The 18949-nt window shown below is 40.4% G+C and overlaps 1 protein-coding gene across 1 annotated transcript in view; it reads right to left on the minus strand.

The window, feature by feature from the left end:
• Nucleotides 1–502: 502 nt before the first annotated feature.
• The window catches only part of MIS18BP1 (MIS18 binding protein 1), a 54403-nt gene continuing 35956 nt past the window's right edge, over nucleotides 503–18949 (minus strand). The window contains exons 11-16 of the mRNA XM_036347016.1: nucleotides 17886–18061; nucleotides 16112–16272; nucleotides 13887–14032; nucleotides 4690–4777; nucleotides 1637–1688; nucleotides 503–1459 (exon numbers count right to left, since the gene is read on the minus strand). Of these exons, the coding sequence (XP_036202909.1) occupies nucleotides 1362–1459; nucleotides 1637–1688; nucleotides 4690–4777; nucleotides 13887–14032; nucleotides 16112–16272; nucleotides 17886–18061 (721 nt within the window). The 3' untranslated portion in view covers nucleotides 503–1361. The remainder of the gene's footprint in view (nucleotides 1460–1636; nucleotides 1689–4689; nucleotides 4778–13886; nucleotides 14033–16111; nucleotides 16273–17885; nucleotides 18062–18949) is intronic.

The following is an 18949-nucleotide window of genomic DNA, read 5'->3' on the forward strand; positions in this document are numbered from 1 at the left end:
TGATGAAAAGAAATGGGACTAACTCGGAAATTGGCAGGTGGGCTACAATAGAATAGACTGGGAAGGACACAGTTGTCCTGATAGGACACAGTGAATGTGGTGGTCACACTTTGGTTTGTCAGTCTATGCTATTTCAAAATTATCTTTTTGTTTCCCATTAACAGTTTAAGCAGCTTCTAACTCCTAAAACACCTTCTGTTAACATCAAGCAGCATGGCATTATATTAAATATTGGCAACTTAAATTCTACAACTATTTTTTAGAGCTACTCTAAAATAACCTTCCTTTGTTCCATCCTACATCTCTCTGTCAAGTCTTTGTGGTAGAAACAAGCAAGGAAGTTTAAAGGAGAATGATCTATCTAACTGCACTATTCTTTTTAAGTCTTGTGTTTCTATAAATCCTATATTATATAAATGATTATTATTGACTAAATTTTTAAGACACAAGAAAATGTATCTTTTTAAGAATTCTGGGTTTAAAAAAAACCAAAACACAAATATTATAAAAGCAAACTAATTTTATTTGAACAACCTAATTGGAGAGAAGGGTAGGTGAACAATTACTGTAACCAGAGGGGAATATTCTATGACAAATTTTAAAACATAATGGCAGAATAAGCTAAAGAGTTTTTTTGAAAACAATGTTTACTACAACATAATAACCCCTTATAATGGTAGACCTATTATTATTTGAATGTTTGTCTAGTCTAGTCTCTTTAATACTTTTTAATATTTACATATGCTGTGCCTGAATATGTAAATAAGGCTTAAGAACTGCAACAAAATCTGTTCTCTGACACTATCTAATAAAATACGGAAAAAGCAATAAATTAAAATTTGCATAGGTTCATAGGTATGCCAATCATAAGTTTTAAGAAAAACAATTGGGAGAAAAGAAAGCATAACAAAGTTTCAACAAGTAATTTAAACATCGTATCAACTTTGGCTTACATACCAAGTGGTTAAAAACGCTAATTTCAAGTGTTCATGAATTCAGTAGCTACCAGTACAATCTATCCTTTATTCCCCCCAACCTCCTTCTTTAAGGGTAGCAACATTTTTTTGAAAGATTTTAAAAATTCAGTTTGGATCATGATTTTCTTAAACAGACTTAGATGCTCATGAGAGACCATTTATACAACAAGCAACACAATTTTCCTTATAGTTTTAGTAAGCTGCAGCAATGAGGAATATTATATAGAAGGATCTTTACCTTTGAATACAAACAATAGAACCTTTGACAAGGAGCCCACAATTTCAAAAGAAGCTACTTATAAAGAAAATATAGGTACTCCAAATGAAGGTATGAACAACTGTCTGCTTCTTGATAAAAATACTGGAAATATTTTCTCACTTTTACTATGCAGAATCAGAACTTGAAAAATAATAATCTTTCTCTTCTTCATCCAAAGACTCCATAGCATTAGTGAAAAGTTTTCCAATAGTAGAGCTTTCTCCTAAGAAGAATTTAATAAAAATGTTGAATACATTTCTAAAAGTAATTTCAATAAAAATAACTATAAGATATCAAATGGTAGGTCTGCCCATTTGACAACAGTTAATTTTAGTACCATGTTCATAAAGAGACTGTTCTATAATAGAACTGAGCTACTAAAGAAAGAAATGTGTATTACCTTTGTTAAGTGGGGTTTTTCTTCTTGATGGAGTTGAAAAATCACTTTCCACCTACAAAAAGAGTTTACATTAATAGGAAAATGGTACCTTCTGTGAAGCCTGCCTCAAATCTAGACAAAATTAAGCCTGCTTTATCCCCAGAGTACTTATAACAACACCTAATCTATAATAATAAAAGCGTAATATGCAAATCGACCCAACGGCCAAAGGCTACGGGTGTCAAACGTGGTCCAGAAGACCACGCTATGACACCCACTGGCGCCAGGCCAGCCAAGGCAGGTGTAATACGATTGGTCAGGGGCCCCACCATCACCCCATGCTCACCCCACAGAGGGAGACCCAGGCCACAGGCCTACAACGGGTGGGTGGGGCCTCCCTCTGTGGGGGTGATCCATTGCAGAGTGAGTCTTTGGGGCTATTAATTGTGGGGTTCCTGGACTGTGAGAGGGCGCAGACCACGCTGAGGGGACACCCCCCCCCCACAAGTGCACGAATTTCGTGCACTGGGCCTCTAGTCATAATATAATTATCCATGAGATGTCTAATTCTCTTTTAAGTTGAATTTATTTGGGGCAAGAACTATGACTTATTCAATGTCGTTTCCCACATTACAAACTTATGCAACAGCAATTAATAAAATAGTCTATGGGCCTCTGAAAGTTGCCAAATCTCCTACGTACTTATGCCATGACATTATACTAGCAACATTTTAAAATTCTCTGTACTTTAAAATCTTTCCTACAATGGCAGTTTATATCATAAGCTTTAACTGTATAATGCATGCTTACATAATTAGTGCTTTTAAAACTACTGGTGGGAAACGGGGTGCGGCCGGAAAGGGGGCCGCTCCCACGCCCTTCACGCAACACAAGTTCGTGGGGAACCTGGCGCTAAACCATTCGTAGACCTGCTTCTGGGTCGGGGTTTCCTACGCAGCAGAGCAGCTCCCTCGCTGCGATCTACTGAAAGTCAGCCCTCGACACAAGGGTTTGTAAAAAAGAACAAAAAACAAAACTATTGGCCATAGCTGATTATCTTTAAAAAATGAAAAGAAACGTAATAGAAAAGGAAATATAACAGTATACCCACTATGCGAAGGGAAGTATTTTTAAAACGTTTGAGATATAAACTCATGTTCATAGATTGTGATGTAAATAATTTCTTTCCCTGTGAAATGAGTCAAAACATTATTACATTTTTTAGCTCTCAAAGTTATTTGGTGAGAGAAACCAGTATCATTATGACGCCCAGTTCATACGATACATGAAAAAAATGAAATTAGAAAGCTCAAGTGGCTTCCTTCACCACAAAGCTGGTATAGGGAGTCAAACCTTGACATCTGAATTTTTAACACTACATAAATCCTTTGCTCTTTCTATTCTCACACATTGGCTACAAAATATTAATCTATGAAAAAATGGGGCTAAATCACAAAGATATAATTTTGAAGCTCAAATGATAGTCCATTAAGAAAAACAAAAGTATTTAAAATTATGTCAGAAATACAGAGAAATAAGCTTTTAATAGGTCCTTATACCTATATCCATATGAACTGTTTCTCATTTTGCAGAGAACAGTGGACTAGGGTCTTGCTACTACTCAGTATGGTCCATGGATCAGCAGCAGGGGCATCACCTGGAGGTTGCTAGAAATGCAGAATTTCAAACCTACTAGATCAGATTTAACAAGATGCCTAGGTGACTGCCATGCACATTAAAGTTTGAGGCAACCCAACTTCTTACTGGCAAAGCAGACACTATAAGACAAGTCTTCTCACTATGTTAAGGTGATTCCTGGTCCTTTACAACAAACCAAAATTTCATTTTCATAAGGAATGTGAGACGAAAAGGGGAATCTGAAAACACCAAGAGGGAGGCTGCCTACAGAGATTTCTTTTGAAGAATTTAGTCTCCAGGCTAATTTTCAATCAAGCTCCCCAGAGGTATCATTTCCTGTGGACAAGTGAAGCCCACAAAGATTGGATGTGATTAATCCCAATGTTTAGTTTACAGACTCTCTGAGAGGAATTTTACTCTAGGCAAGTATACAATATAAATATTTCAACATGGGTGAGGGAGGAAGAGGTGTCCATAACTTGGTCAGAAGGAATATACCTTCAGGGGATAAGGCAGTCATTTTCCATTCTACTACCACCATAAACTATCATTCTCTAAGATTAGTTATTTACTTCGAGGAAATCTGAGGTGAATTAGCTTTTCTAGAATGAATATAAGTTATCCAAAGTAAAATCAAACAAAATTTTAAAATTAATTCAAGAGGATAAAGGATTCTCTCAATTTTTTATTAAAGGGATATAGATCATTATTAAAGCAAGGCTGAGTTAAAATTTTTTCTATAGTTTTAATATTGATCTACATATGTATATTAGCTGAATTTCAAAGACATTTAGAAGCTGCACGGGATTTGATGAAGTTTCTTATTCTTTTTTTTTTTTTTAAAAAATATATTTTATTGATTTTTTACAGAGAGGAAGGGAGAGAGATAGTTAGAAACATCGATGAGAGAGGAACATCGATCAGCTGCCTCCTGCACATCTCCCACCGGGGATGTGCCCGCAACCCAGGTACATGCCCTTGACCGGAATTGAACCCGGGACCTTTCAGTCCGCAGGCTGACGCTCTATCCACTGAGCCAAACCGGTTTCGGCAAGTTTCTTATTCTATAATAGTCATAACTCAGTCTGGACGATTCCCCAATCATTGAACAGATATGCTTTTGTGTCTTGCCTGAAATGTCCTTCCCTGACCTGTAAGTGCTTTTCCCACCTTATCTGACTCTTTGAATGAAAATTTTTACCATTTTCACTTTCCTCAAATACTATAGTCAATCACCTGCCATCTGTAATTTACAGCACTTAGGTACTTACCTCACTCACAACCTCATATTACCATTTACTTATATTAATTAGGCTATAAGTAACTTGAGGGTAAGGCCTGTTACATAACTTGTAACTCCCGCAGTTTGCCATGTATTATAGTTGTTCCATAAATACACGTTGAATAAATCGGGTGTGAAGAATAAAAATACTTACTGTTTTCTTCTTGATATTGCCCCAGACAACACCACCTTTATTTTTATGTTTTTTTTGCATGTGAAAAACATATTTATCACAGTCATTCCTGTTTGAATACAAAATAATTGCAAGTCAACATTAACTACCATAATTTTATCCATAGATTGAACAATTGACAAAATTAGTGTTTCAATTTCTAAAAAGTGCGTTCTCACTAACATTTTTAAAGACAATGGTGTACCAAGGAAGATGGACAAAAAGCTTCGAAGATTTAAAGGAAATGGAAATACCAGATAAGAATATTCTGGGAAATTATGGATTTGCATGTTCATTGTCCCATTTGTGCTCTCTCCAGGCTCTGTCTTGCTGCTGCTGCTTTTTCAAAACTCACTGTGACTTCTTACCCCTGAACTCCCTTTTGTTATAGCTTTCACTCCTTTCTCCTGGTCACTTCCTTCCCTAATCCAGATTGAATCTTGAAGTTGATAACTTTAAGGTGATGAAAACCCTTAATTAATTTATAGCATCAAACTGTGTTGAGTCTTCAATTCAGTGTACATCTATGAAGTTTTTTTCATTTCTTTTTACCTTATCTCTTTTTTTGTTAATTTTCATGGGAGGATATTTTTCCCATTAAAGGGGGAGAGAGGGAGAGGGAAAGAGAGAAATAATGTGAGACACACACATTGATTGGTTGTCTCTTCCATGAGCCCCAACCAGGACTGGGGATCCAACCTGCAACCCAGGTATGTGCCCTTGAGCAGGGAATGGAATCTGTGACACGTCAGGGCTTTACCTTATCTATTTTTTATTTTCTTTTATAATTCTTATTAATTTAAATGCTATCCTATTGTTGACAGTATTACAAATGTCCCCCCATCCTCCTTTACATCCCCCTCCTCCCAGCCCCTGCCCCTCCCATGCCTTTACCACACTATTGTCTATATCCATTGGTTATGCATATATGAATATGAATTCTTTGGTTAAACTGTTCCTGTTTCCCCTCCCCCTCCCCTCCGAGATATACCTTATCTCTTAACCCTCTTTCCTAGCATACAGACTTGATTCATAATTTAGAGATGAAAATTAAAGCCAAACAGAATGGTTGTTCTCATTTTCCCCTACAATTCCTAGTCTTCCCCCCCCCCCCCCACAGTAAATACCAGCTGAGCACCAATTCTAATTCTTTTTCTTGGCTCCAAGATATCCTATATGATTATCTGTTCCTTTGTGACTATTTGGGAGCAACCTTAAAGGTGTGACATGTAGAAATTTCTAAATGTGTGACTGTATTAAGATATAATGTGTACCACAAACACTCTTGCATATTACCCAAAGCAATATACAGGTTTAATGCAATCACCATAAAAATCCCAATGACTTTTTTTCTTTTTTTGATCAATCCTCACCCAAGAATATGTTTTTAGAGACAGTGGAGGTAGATGGTGGGGGTGGAGGGCGGGAAACATTGATGTGAAAGAGACACATCCATTTGTTGCCTCCCACAGGTGCCGTGACCTGGGTCAGGTATTAACCCCTAGAGTGCCCAAGAGCATGATCGCGCTCCTCCTGTCTTTCGCCAAAAGTGTCGGGAGCACTATCAAAGCTTCGAAATGGCGTCCAGTTCTAAGTCTGCTTTTATTAGTGACTAGAGGCCAGGTGCACAAAAATTTGTGCACTCCGGGGGGGGGGTGGTCCCTCGGCCCGGCCTGTGCCCTCTTGCAGTCTGGAACCCCTCGGGAGATGACCTGCTGGCTTAGACCTGCTCCCGGGTGGCGAGGGCAGGCCCAATCCCTAGGTGCAGCCCCTGGTCGGGCTCAGAGCAGGGCTGATTGGGGAGTTAGGGCGCTGCCCCGTCATGCATAGAGCAGGGCAGATTGGGAGGTTGTGATGCCACCCTCAGTCACGCTCCGGGTAGGGCCAATTGGGGGGTTGGGGCACCGCCCTGTCACACTCAAGGCAGGGTTGATGGGGAGGTTGCAGCGCCACCCACTGTCACGCACAGAGCAGGGCCCATCGGGGTTTGGGAGCTCCCCCATGTCATGCACAGAGCAGGGTCAATCAGGGGGTTGGGGAGCTCCCCCCTGTCACAACAGAGCAGGGCCAATCAGGGGGTTGGGGTGCTCCCCCCTGTCACGCACAGAGCAGGGTCGATCAGGGGGTTGGGGAGCTCCCCCGTCACGCACAAAGCAGGGCCCATCAGGGGGTTGAGGAGCTCCCCCAGTCACACACAGAAAAGGGCCAATCGGGGTTGGGGCGCTGCCTCCCTGTCACGCACAGAGCAGGGCCCATCAGGGGGGTTGGGGCTCCGTACCCTGTCACCCACAGAGCAGGGCCGATCAGGGGGTTGGGGCGCCGCCACTGTCACACTCAGGGCAGGGCCGATCAGGGGGTTGGGGAGCTCCCCCGTCACGCACAGAGCAGGGCCCATCAGGGGGTTGAGGAGCTCCCCCAGTCACACACAGAAAAGGGCCAATCGGGGTTGGGGCGCTGCCTCCCTGTCACGCACAGAGCAGGGCCCATCAGGGGGGTTGGGGCTCCGTACCCTGTCACCCACAGAGCAGGGCCGATCAGGGGGTTGGGGCGCCGCCACTGTCACACTCAGGGCAGGGCCGATCAGGGGGTTGGGGAGCTCCCCCGTCACGCACAGAGCAGGGCCCATCAGGGGGTTGAGGAGCTCCCCCAGTCACACACAGAAAAGGGCCAATCGGGGTTGGGGCGCTGCCTCCCTGTCACGCACAGAGCAGGGCCCATCAGGGGGGTTGGGGCTCCGTACCCTGTCACCCACAGAGCAGGGCCGATCAGGGGGTTGGGGCGCCGCCACTGTCACACTCAGGGCAGGGCCGATCAGGGGGTTGGGGCGCCGCCACTGTCACACTCAGGGCAGGGCCGATGGGGAGGTTATGGCTCTACCCCGTCACACACAGAGCAGGGCCCGTTGGGGGGGGGGGGGTTGGGGCGCCGCGCCCTGTCACACACAGAGCAGGGCCGATCAGGGGGTTGGGGTGCCGCACCCTGTCACACACAAAGCCACAGGGCGATCAGGGGGTTGGGGAGCTCCCCCCTATCAGGCACAGAGCAGGGCTGATCAGGGGGTTGGGGCGCCTTCCCCTGTCACACATAGAGCCGCAGGGCGATCAGGGGGTTTGGGCGCTGCCCCGTCACGCTGATCCCGGTGCCGGGAGGCCTCTCAGCTCCGCTGATCCCTGTGCTGGGAGGCATATTACCCTTTTACTATATAGGATAGAGGCCTGGTGCATGGGTGGGAGCTGGCTGGTTTGCCCTGAAGGGTGTCCTGGATCAGGGTGGGGGTCCCCACTGGGGTGTCTGGCCAGCCTGGGTGAGGGGATGATGGCTGTTTGCAGCTGGTAACACCCCCTTCAGGGTGGGGGTTCCCACTGGGGTGCCTGGCCAGTCTGGGTGAGGGGCTGAGGGTTGTTTTCAGGCTGGCGGGTGACTGAAGTTCCCAACTGCTCCTTTTTTTTTTTTTTTTTTTTTTTATTCTGGGCCAGCTTTAGCTCTGGCTCCAGCTCTGAGCCTCTGCTGCTGAAAGCAGGTATCTGGTTTGTTTGGGTTCTATAATCGAAACACTGTATCAACTCCAGCTCTGAGATCCCAGCTCACTGAAAGCAGGTTTCTGGGGTTTTGTTTAGCTTCTATATTTGTAACAATGTTTCAAACTGCAAGCTCAGAGGCTGGCAAGGCAGGTGGGGAACGTTGGTTTCCTCCGTCACTGAAGCAAGCAAGCCTCATGTTAGCTTCAAGCTGCCTGACTGCCGTCCGCCATCTTGGCTGGCAGTTAATTTGCATATCACCCTGATTAGCCAATGGGAAGGGTAGCGGATGTACGGCTAATTACCATGTTTCTCTTTTATTAGATAGGATGATGATATTGCTAAATATGTCAATGTAGTAAAGGTTTCCTTAAGTTTTTGAATATGTAACTTCATTTACTTGCGATTCATAATTTTTTTCCTAAACTGCAGTAAAATCAGCAAAAAATACTTTGGCAATTTTAGCATAGTTCTTAGGATATTGGTTGGCACTCAAAGGGTTAAACCTGCAACCCTTCAGTGCATGGGCCCATAACCACTGACATTTTTTAAAGAAATAGAACAAAAAAAAATAATCAGATATGTATGGAACCATACAAAAGACCCCTAATTGCCAGAGAAATCCTGAGAAAAACAAAAAAAGCCAGAGGTGTCACACTACCTGACTCAACGATAATGACAACAGCATAGTATTGGAAGGAAAACAGACACACATACCAATGGAACAGAACTGAGAGCCCAGAAATAGAACCACATATATATGGGCAAAAACTTTTTTACAAAGAACTGAAAACACACAATGGAGAAAAGCCTCTTCAATAAATGGTGCTGGAAAAATTGGAAAGCCATTCAAAAGAATGAAACTAGTCTACTGCTTGTCCCCATGTACAAAATTAATTCAAAATGAATCAAAGACCTAAATATAAGATCTGAAACAATATACTATATAGACAAAAACAGCTACTAAACTTGGTTATAGAGAACATTTTATGAACTTGATCCCAAAAGCAAGGGAAATAAAACAAATGATGGGACTATATCAAGCTAAAAAGCTTCTGCATAGCAAAAGGAACCAATAACAAAACAAAAAGGCATCCAAGCAAATGGGCAATAGTATCTGCAAATAGCTCTGACAAGGAGTTAATATAAAGATGTTCAACCTCACTAGCTACTAGGTAAATGCAACTCAAAACTACAATGAGGTATCACCTCACACCTATCAGAATGGCTATTGTCAATAAAATAGGTAACAAGTGTTGGAGAGGTTGTGGAAAAAAAGAAACCTTCCTGCATTGCTGGAGGGAATGTAGACTGGTATAATCACTATGGAAAACAGTATTGAGGATCCTCAAAAAATAACTGAGTATGACACAGCAATCCCTCTCCTGGGTATCTACCTGAAATATCAGGACATTTATTCGCAAAGACATATGCACTCCTATGTTCATTGTAGCATTATTCATGATAGCCAAGACATGGAAACAACCAAAGCATCCTCCTACAGACAACTGGATAAAGATGTGGCACATACACACTATGGAAAACTACTCAGCCATAAGAAAAGATGCAGTTCTGCTATTTGCAACAACACGGATGGTGAGAATATCATGCTAAGCAAAATAAGTCAGAAAAAGCTAAGAACAACATGATTTCACTCATGTGAATATAAAACTGAAACTTACAGACACAGATAACAGTATGGTGGCTACTGAGGGAAGAGGGTTGGGGGAGGGTAAGTAAAGGGTAAAGGGGACTAAATATATGGTGATGGAAGATGATTTGACTCTGAATGGTGGGCACACAATGCAATATACAGGTGGTATATTATAGATATGTACACTTGAAAGCTATAGAATCTTATTAACCAATGTCACCCCAATAAATGTAATTAAAAATAAAAGATTGAAAAAAAAAATGTAATGTGTACCACAAATGTTGTTGTGTAGCAAATGAATAAGCCTAGCCAGTTCAGGATCAATATCTCATGAGTCTGCTGTCCTGTACAAAGGAATCACTTCTGAAATAAAAACTGTTTCATAATTTAAAACTGTTAAAAAAAAAAGGGGGGGGGGGAGTCAACTAAAGCTGGTTCAATTGAAGAAATAGTGAAGAAGGCCTAGGAAACTCATGTTTTAAATTATGAAAAAAGCCCAGCCAGCTTGGCTTAGTGGTTGAGCATCGACCTATGAACCAGGAGGTCATGATCCCATTCCTGGTCAGAGCACATACCTGGGTTGCAAGCTCAATCCCCAGTGTGGGGCGTGCAGGAGGCAGCCCATCAATGATTCTCTCTCATCACTGAAGTTTCTCTCTCTCTATCCTTCCTCCCTTCCTCTCTGATATCAATAAAAATATATTTAAAAAGTAAAACATGAAGAAAAGTTTTAGGAAATATATTCATTACATGAGTCCATCATGTGCTCTATAAGAAAAAATGTCCTTTTTCTTTAATTGTAAAAGTGATTAAAAACAAACCCACACCAGTATAATTCTATAATTTAGAGATAATAGCTGGTGATGTTTTGGTCAAGTAATTTCCTTTTTCTTATGAATGTGTTATGTAAGTTGAGATCATTAATGTAGTTTTGATTCCTAGCTTTTAAAACCTTTTATTCACTGAACATTATTCTGTCATTAAAAATTCTTGAAGCATGACTTTTGTTACATATTATTCTATTATAAGGACAATTCCTAATTTCTTAACTTTTCTTACTATTGGACATTGAATTCTAATTCCAAATTTTCAGTATTATGCTTTGTGATATACATCTTTGCTTATACAAATGTCTATGTCTACTTGCCCCAATTTTTTATTTTTGTAGAACTCAGTAATTATATTATTGGGGGTATGTGTTGTTTCTTTTTTAAATTTATTTCAGAGAGAGAGAGGAAAGGAGAGGGAGAAAGAAACATCAATTGGTTGCCTTTCCTACGTGACTGTACTGACTGGGATTGAACTCATGACCTGGGTATGTGCTCTGACTGGGAATTGAGCCTGCCACTCTTCCGTGCATGGGCTGACAGTCCAACAGCCAGGGCAGAACTCACTAATTAAAGGGCCAAAAGGAATTAGTATTTTAATGCCTTTCATTTGGGCAAAGTGGTTAACAAAAACTGTCCAAAATGATCCTCTCAATATACTTTCACCTGCACTAAATACTAAATCACAAGTAAACAAAAAATAATTTGTGCATGGATAGGGAAAATTGTTTTTGTCAAATAAATGCAAATTAAAGTTCCATCAGGCTTCATTGAGAATACTGAATACAGTATTTTGAATCATTGTCATTTGGCTCCTGCCCCTCACACTCTATGGAGATTGTTCTTACTAGATCAGCATATGGGATAGCCTATTTTTAGGCCTATCACTTTCCATCTTTTCTGTGTAACATTTTACTGTTGGCCATCCCCATTTTTCTTGATAGTATTTATATTTCAAACTAGAGGCCCAGTGCACAACATTCATGCACTGGGTGGGGGGGTCCCTCAGCCCGGCCTGTGCCCTCTCGCTCCCCTAAGTGGGCCTGAGCCAGCAATTGGATATCCCCTGAAGGTTCCTTAGGGCTGTTGTGGAGGCAGGAGAGGCTCCCCCCGCCACCACTGCACTCACCAGCCATGAGCCTGGCTTCTGGCTGAACGGCACTCCCCCTGTGTGAACGCACTGACCACCAGGGGGCAGCTCCTGCACTGAACATCTGCCCCCTGGTGGTCAGTGTGCATCATAGTGACCTGCTGTTCTGCTGTTCGGTCGATTTGCACATTAGGGTTTTATTATATAGGATAGTTCCTATATTTGTATAGTTCAAAATTCAAAGTCTCCCAAGATATCTTAGTTTTCTCTCTATGTATCCTTTCACAGATATTTAATTAAAGCAATTATGTACAAGTATACACATATACACTCTCATGTATATCATACCTATATACATAAATGGCAACACATAATTCAATGTATATAACTTTTTCACATCCTATATTGTGGACATTTTACCATAATAATACATAAAGAAATTCCTCATTAATTTCTATAGCTATATAATGTACCAGAAGTTACTTGATTAGTCCCTATTTATGGACATTTGAGTTGTTTTCAGTATTTTGCCATTATAAATAATATTTCAAGGAATAAGCTGAACATTCACAATTCTAAAAGTAGGATTGCTAAGTTAAAGAGCATGTGCATTTATAACTTTGGTATATATAGAGACAAACTGCTGCCTGCAGAGATTGACTAATTTACCTTTTTGCTAGTAATTCATGAGAATGACTTTCCAAATTCGTAGGAGTGCTGTATCAGGGAAATTAGCCTGTTTCCTGTGATGAGTTCCATATATTCCTTTCTCAAATTGTCATTTGTGGTTTTTTTAAATTAAATTTATTGGGATGATATTGGTTAATAAGATTATATGGGTTTCAAATGGTCATTATAATACATCATCTGTATATTGCATTGTGTGCGCACCACCCAAAATTTAGTCTCCTCCTGCAACCATCTATTTGACCCTCCTACCCACTCTAGTAACTACCATGTGTTCATGAGCTTTTGTTTTGTTCATTCATTTGTTGCTTTCTATTTTATATCCTACAGATGAGTGAAATCATGACTCTTGGCCTTTTCCGTCCAACTTATTTCAATGAGCATGATACTCAAGATCTATCCAGGGAGCCTTGGCCAGTGTGGCTCAGTTTGTTGGGTGTCATCCCATATAACAAAAGGTTACTGGTTCCATTCCCAGTCAGGGCACAAGCCCAAATTGCAGGCTGGATCCCTGGTGGGGGGTGCACAGGAGGCAGCTGGTCAATGTTCTGGTCTCACATCAATGTTTTTCTTTCTCTTCCTCTCCCTTCCTCTCTAAAAATCAATATACACACACATACACACACAAAAGATCCATCCATATCGACACAAATGGCAATATTTCATCTTTTCTTATGACTGAGTTCATCGTATATATGTAACACATCTTCTTTATCCAATCATCCATCAAAGGACACCTGGGTTGTTTCTATGTCTTGGCCATTGTGAATAATACAATGAATATAGGGGTACTGGTATATTTACAAATTTTCATTTTTTGAGTAGATACCATGAAGAGAGATTGCTGGGTCATATAGCTCTATTCTTATTTTTTTTGAGGAACCTCCATCCTGTTTTCCATAATGGTTGTACTAATTTACGTTCCCACCAGCAGTGTATGAGGGTTCCTTTTTCTCTACATCCTCTCCAACAACTGTTATTTTTTTTCAGTACTTTGATTGTTTATGTTTGATAGGTACCAAATGAAACTTTTTTTAATATACTGGACTACATTCTTTTTGTTAGTGGCTTCTGGGTCTTCCATCATAGTGAGAAAGACCTTCACTAATCTAAGACTATAAAATAATTCTCCAAGGTTATTTTAGGTATATTTTATAGTTTAATTTTTCACATGTAAAACTTTGATCCAGTGGGACTTTGTCCTGATGTAAAGTGTGAGCTGTGTCCCAACATTAAGGAATAACACACCTGCTTGCTGAAACTGTCCATCCTTGACTTCTAGGAACTATTCTTGATTTTTAATATATAATGACTTTTCTCATTACTGACATTTATTCTCTTCAACTCATGAAATGTTAAGTATTGATGCACAGAATTACAGTATCTTATGCATAAATATTTACCTGTTTATAGAGGCTAGCATTCCAGGACTGACATGCTGACACTGGGGAGTTTTTGCCAGTGGAAAGATAACTGAGGATGGAGTTGTTGGATTTCTGTCCATATTTGGAAGAATATCCTCTTCTTGACTGTACTGGAAATTTGGCAACTAGAATACAAATATTCATTATCAGCAGGCACCCCTAATAATAAAATTCTTCATCACAAAATGTTTTTGGAGGGCTTTGTTTTTTCTGCCTTATAATTTCCTGAGATAATGAAAAATATTAGTAGGCAAAGAAGAGAGCCTTGTCCTCTAAAAAACTTGGTTGTGTAAAATGAAGACAATGATACCTGTTTCTAAAAGTTGTATAGACCAGGGGTCAGCAAATGTGTTCTGTAGAGTCAGATAAGTAATTTTCTCTTTGTGGTCCATACAGTCTCTGTCACAACTACACGATTATGCTGGTTGTAGCTTGAGGCAGCCACAGCTAACATGTAAACAATGTTCCTGTTGCTCCTGTGCTCCAATAAAATTTTGTTAACAAAAAAAGGTGGTATGTTAGATTTGGCCCATGGGCCATAGTTTGCTGACCTCTGTGTAGACAGAACAAAATAAAACTGTGATTCATTTACTGAATAGTACCAAGTAGTATTAAACCTTTTGTGTATACAGTTATATATCCAATAAATAATTCAATCCTTAAGATTTTACCTACCTTTATATTAAAACCATACAAAAAGTGGACTTATGCCACAGAAAATGAACTACTTTATTGCTTTCTATTTGTACTTTATTACCTTTAGTTTTAAATTGTTGAGACTATTACATTTTGGCCAAAACATATATAGAACCTGAAATGATGGTGGAATAAGATAATGGGTACAGCCCCAAAGGACCACACTGTTGTGCATAGAACACAGTAAGAACCTCAGATGGCTCCCTTAAAATACCTACCTTTATAACCTGTATAGATAAAAGGGGGCCCAGATAATGATGTTACTAAATTATTAAAGCATTATGTAGCCTTTAAAAATTGAAGATTATTTAACAATATTAAAAAATGAGTATATGAGCCTGGCTGGCGTGGCTCAGTAGTTGAGCGAAGACCTATGAGCCAGGAGGTTGCGGTTTGATTCCAAGTTGATTGTGGGCTCCATCCCCAGTGTGGGGTGTGCAGGAGGCAGCCAATCATTGATTCTCTCTCATCATTGATGTTTCTATTTCTCTCTCTCTCTCTCTCTCTCTCTCTTTCTCTCTCTCTCTCTCTCTCCCCCCACTCTCTCCCTTCTTCTCTAAAAATCAATAAAAACATGAGTAGATGAAAAAAGTACCCTTACGTCTAATTCACCAAAACTCAATTTTTACACTTAATAGTTCAGCTGTCTAGATCCATCTATCTTCGTACTACTTTAATCTTAATATCTTTAACAGTTTCAAATTTGTACTTAATATTTGTACTGTATTTCACTATGTTTATGAAGAATATTCTTAGTTGATATATGGGTTGATTGTAGGGTGTATTTCTTTCTGTATAAAAATAAACCTGCAATGATTATTATCTTTGTGAAGATTTTTGGCATCATTTCATTTTTTTTATGATAAACTCCCATGAGTAGAATTAATCTTTATGGCTCTCATATGTTGAATCATTCCAAAGGTATGATTCAACTCTGCATCCACTGATGCATGACTATACCAACATCCCCATTGCTTTTTGTTAGTGGATATTTTAACTTATTTTTAAAATTATTCTGTAATTTAGAAGGTATACTTACATAGTAACATTAAAATGAGTTTTTTATATCATATTATTGGCTTTGTTTTATTTGTTGCAAATATTTTATCCTAATCATGAAGTTTTTAGTTATGTGATTTTTGATTCTACAAAAATTCTTTGACATTCAAACCTGTCAATCTTGTGCTGTCACTGATTTTACTTTATAGTAATTACTGTACAGTGAGTAATAATCTTTTATCACTCTCAAAAAAAAGTTTGTCTCATTGTATATGAAATTTTAAATATATACATTTGGCATATTTCTGGGTTTTCTTTTTGGTTCCGCATTGAAGGGTAGACTCTACACAATGATGAGAATGGCCTGTACTGGCTCATGTCTGTGAAGACTATCAATCCTTCACCTAAATATTAGGGATGAACACTAACCATATATAACAATAAGATAAAAATCAATATAAAGAAAACAATAAAAAAAAAAAACAATATCATGCATTTAAGACTCTTACCAGCACTCTTTGTTTCTTAAAAGGTGTTGTGCTAAAAAAATCATCATGGTCATCTTTTGGCAACTGGTCCAGAAAATCCCTCATCTGCTTCTTCCTTTTAAGAGTTCCCACTTTGGCAGTTATCTTAATAGTTTGCTTCTTATCTGAATCATCTCTCTTGCCTTAAGAGTCAGCAAAACATATTGGTAAGAACCTGGTCATTAGAATAACTGCTCTAGAGTTAACAAACTTGACAAAATCTAAACTGTGTATTCATATTAAGTAAATTCAGCCTCTATTATATACAGGTTTTTTCTGTAACAAGGGATCCTTTCTACACTGGGATCTGTGCGATATCCTTAGCCCGCAAGACACTCCTGAAGAACATACATGTAAGATTGGGCAGGGTTTGGTTAAAAAAGTCTTAATCTTGTGAGAAAGGTTATCTCCCGTACTCCTCTTACTGATACCTAATTTATTGATTTTGCTAAAATATAAAGCACATTTAATTATGACAGGGATACTGGACACACCCCAAAGTTTAGAATAGGACTTCTCTACAATAAACCTTGGGCAGAAGAGTGCACTCCTGGAAGCCATGAAAACTAAATTTATTCTGATAATGAAAACCTGCCTTGGGGCCCTGGCTGGTTTGGCTCAGTGGATAGAGCGTCAGCCTGCAGACTCAAGGGTCCCGGGTTCAATTCCAGTCAAGGGCATGTACCTTGGTTGCGGGCACATCCCCAGTGGGGGATGTGCAGGAGGCAGCTGATCCATGTTTCTCTCTCTTCTATGTTTCTAACTCTCTATCCCTCTCCCTTCCTCTCTGTAAAAAAAAATCAATAAAATATATTTAAAAAAAACCACAAAAAACAAAAAACCTGCCTTGGGGACCCTACCCAAGTGGCCTGAAATTAAATTAGACCCTTAGAATAATCCAAATACAGATAATCTTTGCAATTCTTTCTAGTTTTAAAGTTTTAAGAAAACATCTACAGCACTGGCCGGTTTGGCTCAGAGGTTGGAGCATCGGCCAATGGACTGAAGGGTCTCAGATTCCATTTCTGGTCAAGGGTACATATCTCCACTGCAGCAGGTTCAATCCCCTGACCAGGTCGGGGCCCAGGTTAGAGTCAACGCATTGATGTTTCTCTCTCCATCCTTCCTCCCTCCCTTCCACTCTCTAAAAATCAAAACAATAAAAAAAAAATCTATAAGACACTTGGATATCCTATATAATAAAAGAGTAATATGCAAATTGACCATCACTCCAAAACACAAAATAGTCAACCGTACGTGGATATAAGATGGCCTGCAGGGGAGGGCAGTTGGGGGGGACCAGGTCTGCAGGGGAGGGCAGTTAGGGGGAACCAGGTCTGCAGAGGAGGGCAGTTGGGGGGAACCAGGTCTGCAGGGGAGGGCAGTCAGGGGCAATTGGGCCAGCAGGGGAGCAGTTAGGCGTCGATTATGGCAAGCAGAAGCGGTTAGGGGCAATCAGGCAGGCAGGCAGATGTCCAACTGCCCATTTAGGCCAGATCCCAATCGGACCTAAATGAGCAGTCAGACATCCCTTGAGGGGTCCCAGATTGGAGAGGGTGCAGGCTCATCTTAGGAACAAACACACACACACACACACACACACACACACACACACACACACCCTGTGCACAAATTTCGTACACCGGGCCTCTAGTATAAATATATATATTATATTATAAATATATATAATACATCTAGTGAGTTATTATAAGTTGATACAGAAAAATAGGAAAAAACTATTTACTACAAAGTTTACCATTCTTTTGGCCTTTGGGATTGATTGGCTTTTTCTTAGTGACATGTTTCTGGAATCCATTTCCTTGGGGATCTTCCATGTATTTTCTCTGACATTCTTCAGCAGATCTAGAACCTACAGCCATAGCAACATCTGACCAGAAACCAGGTTTGTGCTTGGGAAGAGATGCAAAAGCACTATGGAAGACCAAATCCAGTTAAAGAATAAGAAAAAAAACAAAACAAAACCTGAATGCATACCACTAAATCAATCAGATTTACTGAGCTAAAGGAATTTTACCAAAATCATTCTTCTTAACTATTTGGAAAGAAGATACACCCTATACTCAATAACTTACTCTACTGCTTAAAAATATGATGACATAATTTAACATCTAGTAGATGCATTGTTTTAATCTGAAAAATTATCTCCAATCTCAAGGTATTTCTTCCCAAGTCCAACAAATCAGTGATTTGATTTTGGGGGGTGGGGGCTCTAACATGACTAACTTTTCTATGTTGTTGCTCAAATATTGCTGGTACTAAATATATTGAAAGATGAGCTCCGAGTTCATATACATTCCAGGTTATGTGTTATGCTTGGCTTGCTTTCATTATAGTATTACAGTTTATAGAACAGACTATCCTATCTAATAAAAGACAAAAAGGGTAATTAACTGTACCTCTGATATGCTTCCCATTGGCTAATCAGTGAGATATGCAAATTAACTGCCAACTAAGATGGTGGTTAACAGTCAACAAAGATGGCGGCTAATTTGCATACTGCAGGCAGGGTAGGACAGTGCAAGCCGCCATCCAGGCCCCCATGTGTGACCTGGGGGCGGGAGGTCAGGCAAAGCAATAGCTGATCTCCTTGCCGGAGCCCTCGCCCGCCCACCGGAGACACAGGGCCCACTCCCATGTGCGATCTGGGGGCAGGTGGGGGCTGGGGTGAAGGCAAGCGGTGTCCATCCCCTCGCCCAAGCCCTGGCCCGCCCGCCGGAGACAGAGGGCCCACTCCTGGGCACCCCTTCCTGCTCGAAGCAGAGCTCGAGGAGTCTGCGAGTGTCCTACCAGCCTTCCAAA

This window comes from Myotis myotis, unplaced genomic scaffold, assembly GCF_014108235.1.
Source record: "Myotis myotis isolate mMyoMyo1 unplaced genomic scaffold, mMyoMyo1.p scaffold_m19_p_1, whole genome shotgun sequence".
NCBI lineage: Eukaryota > Metazoa > Chordata > Mammalia > Chiroptera > Vespertilionidae > Myotis > Myotis myotis.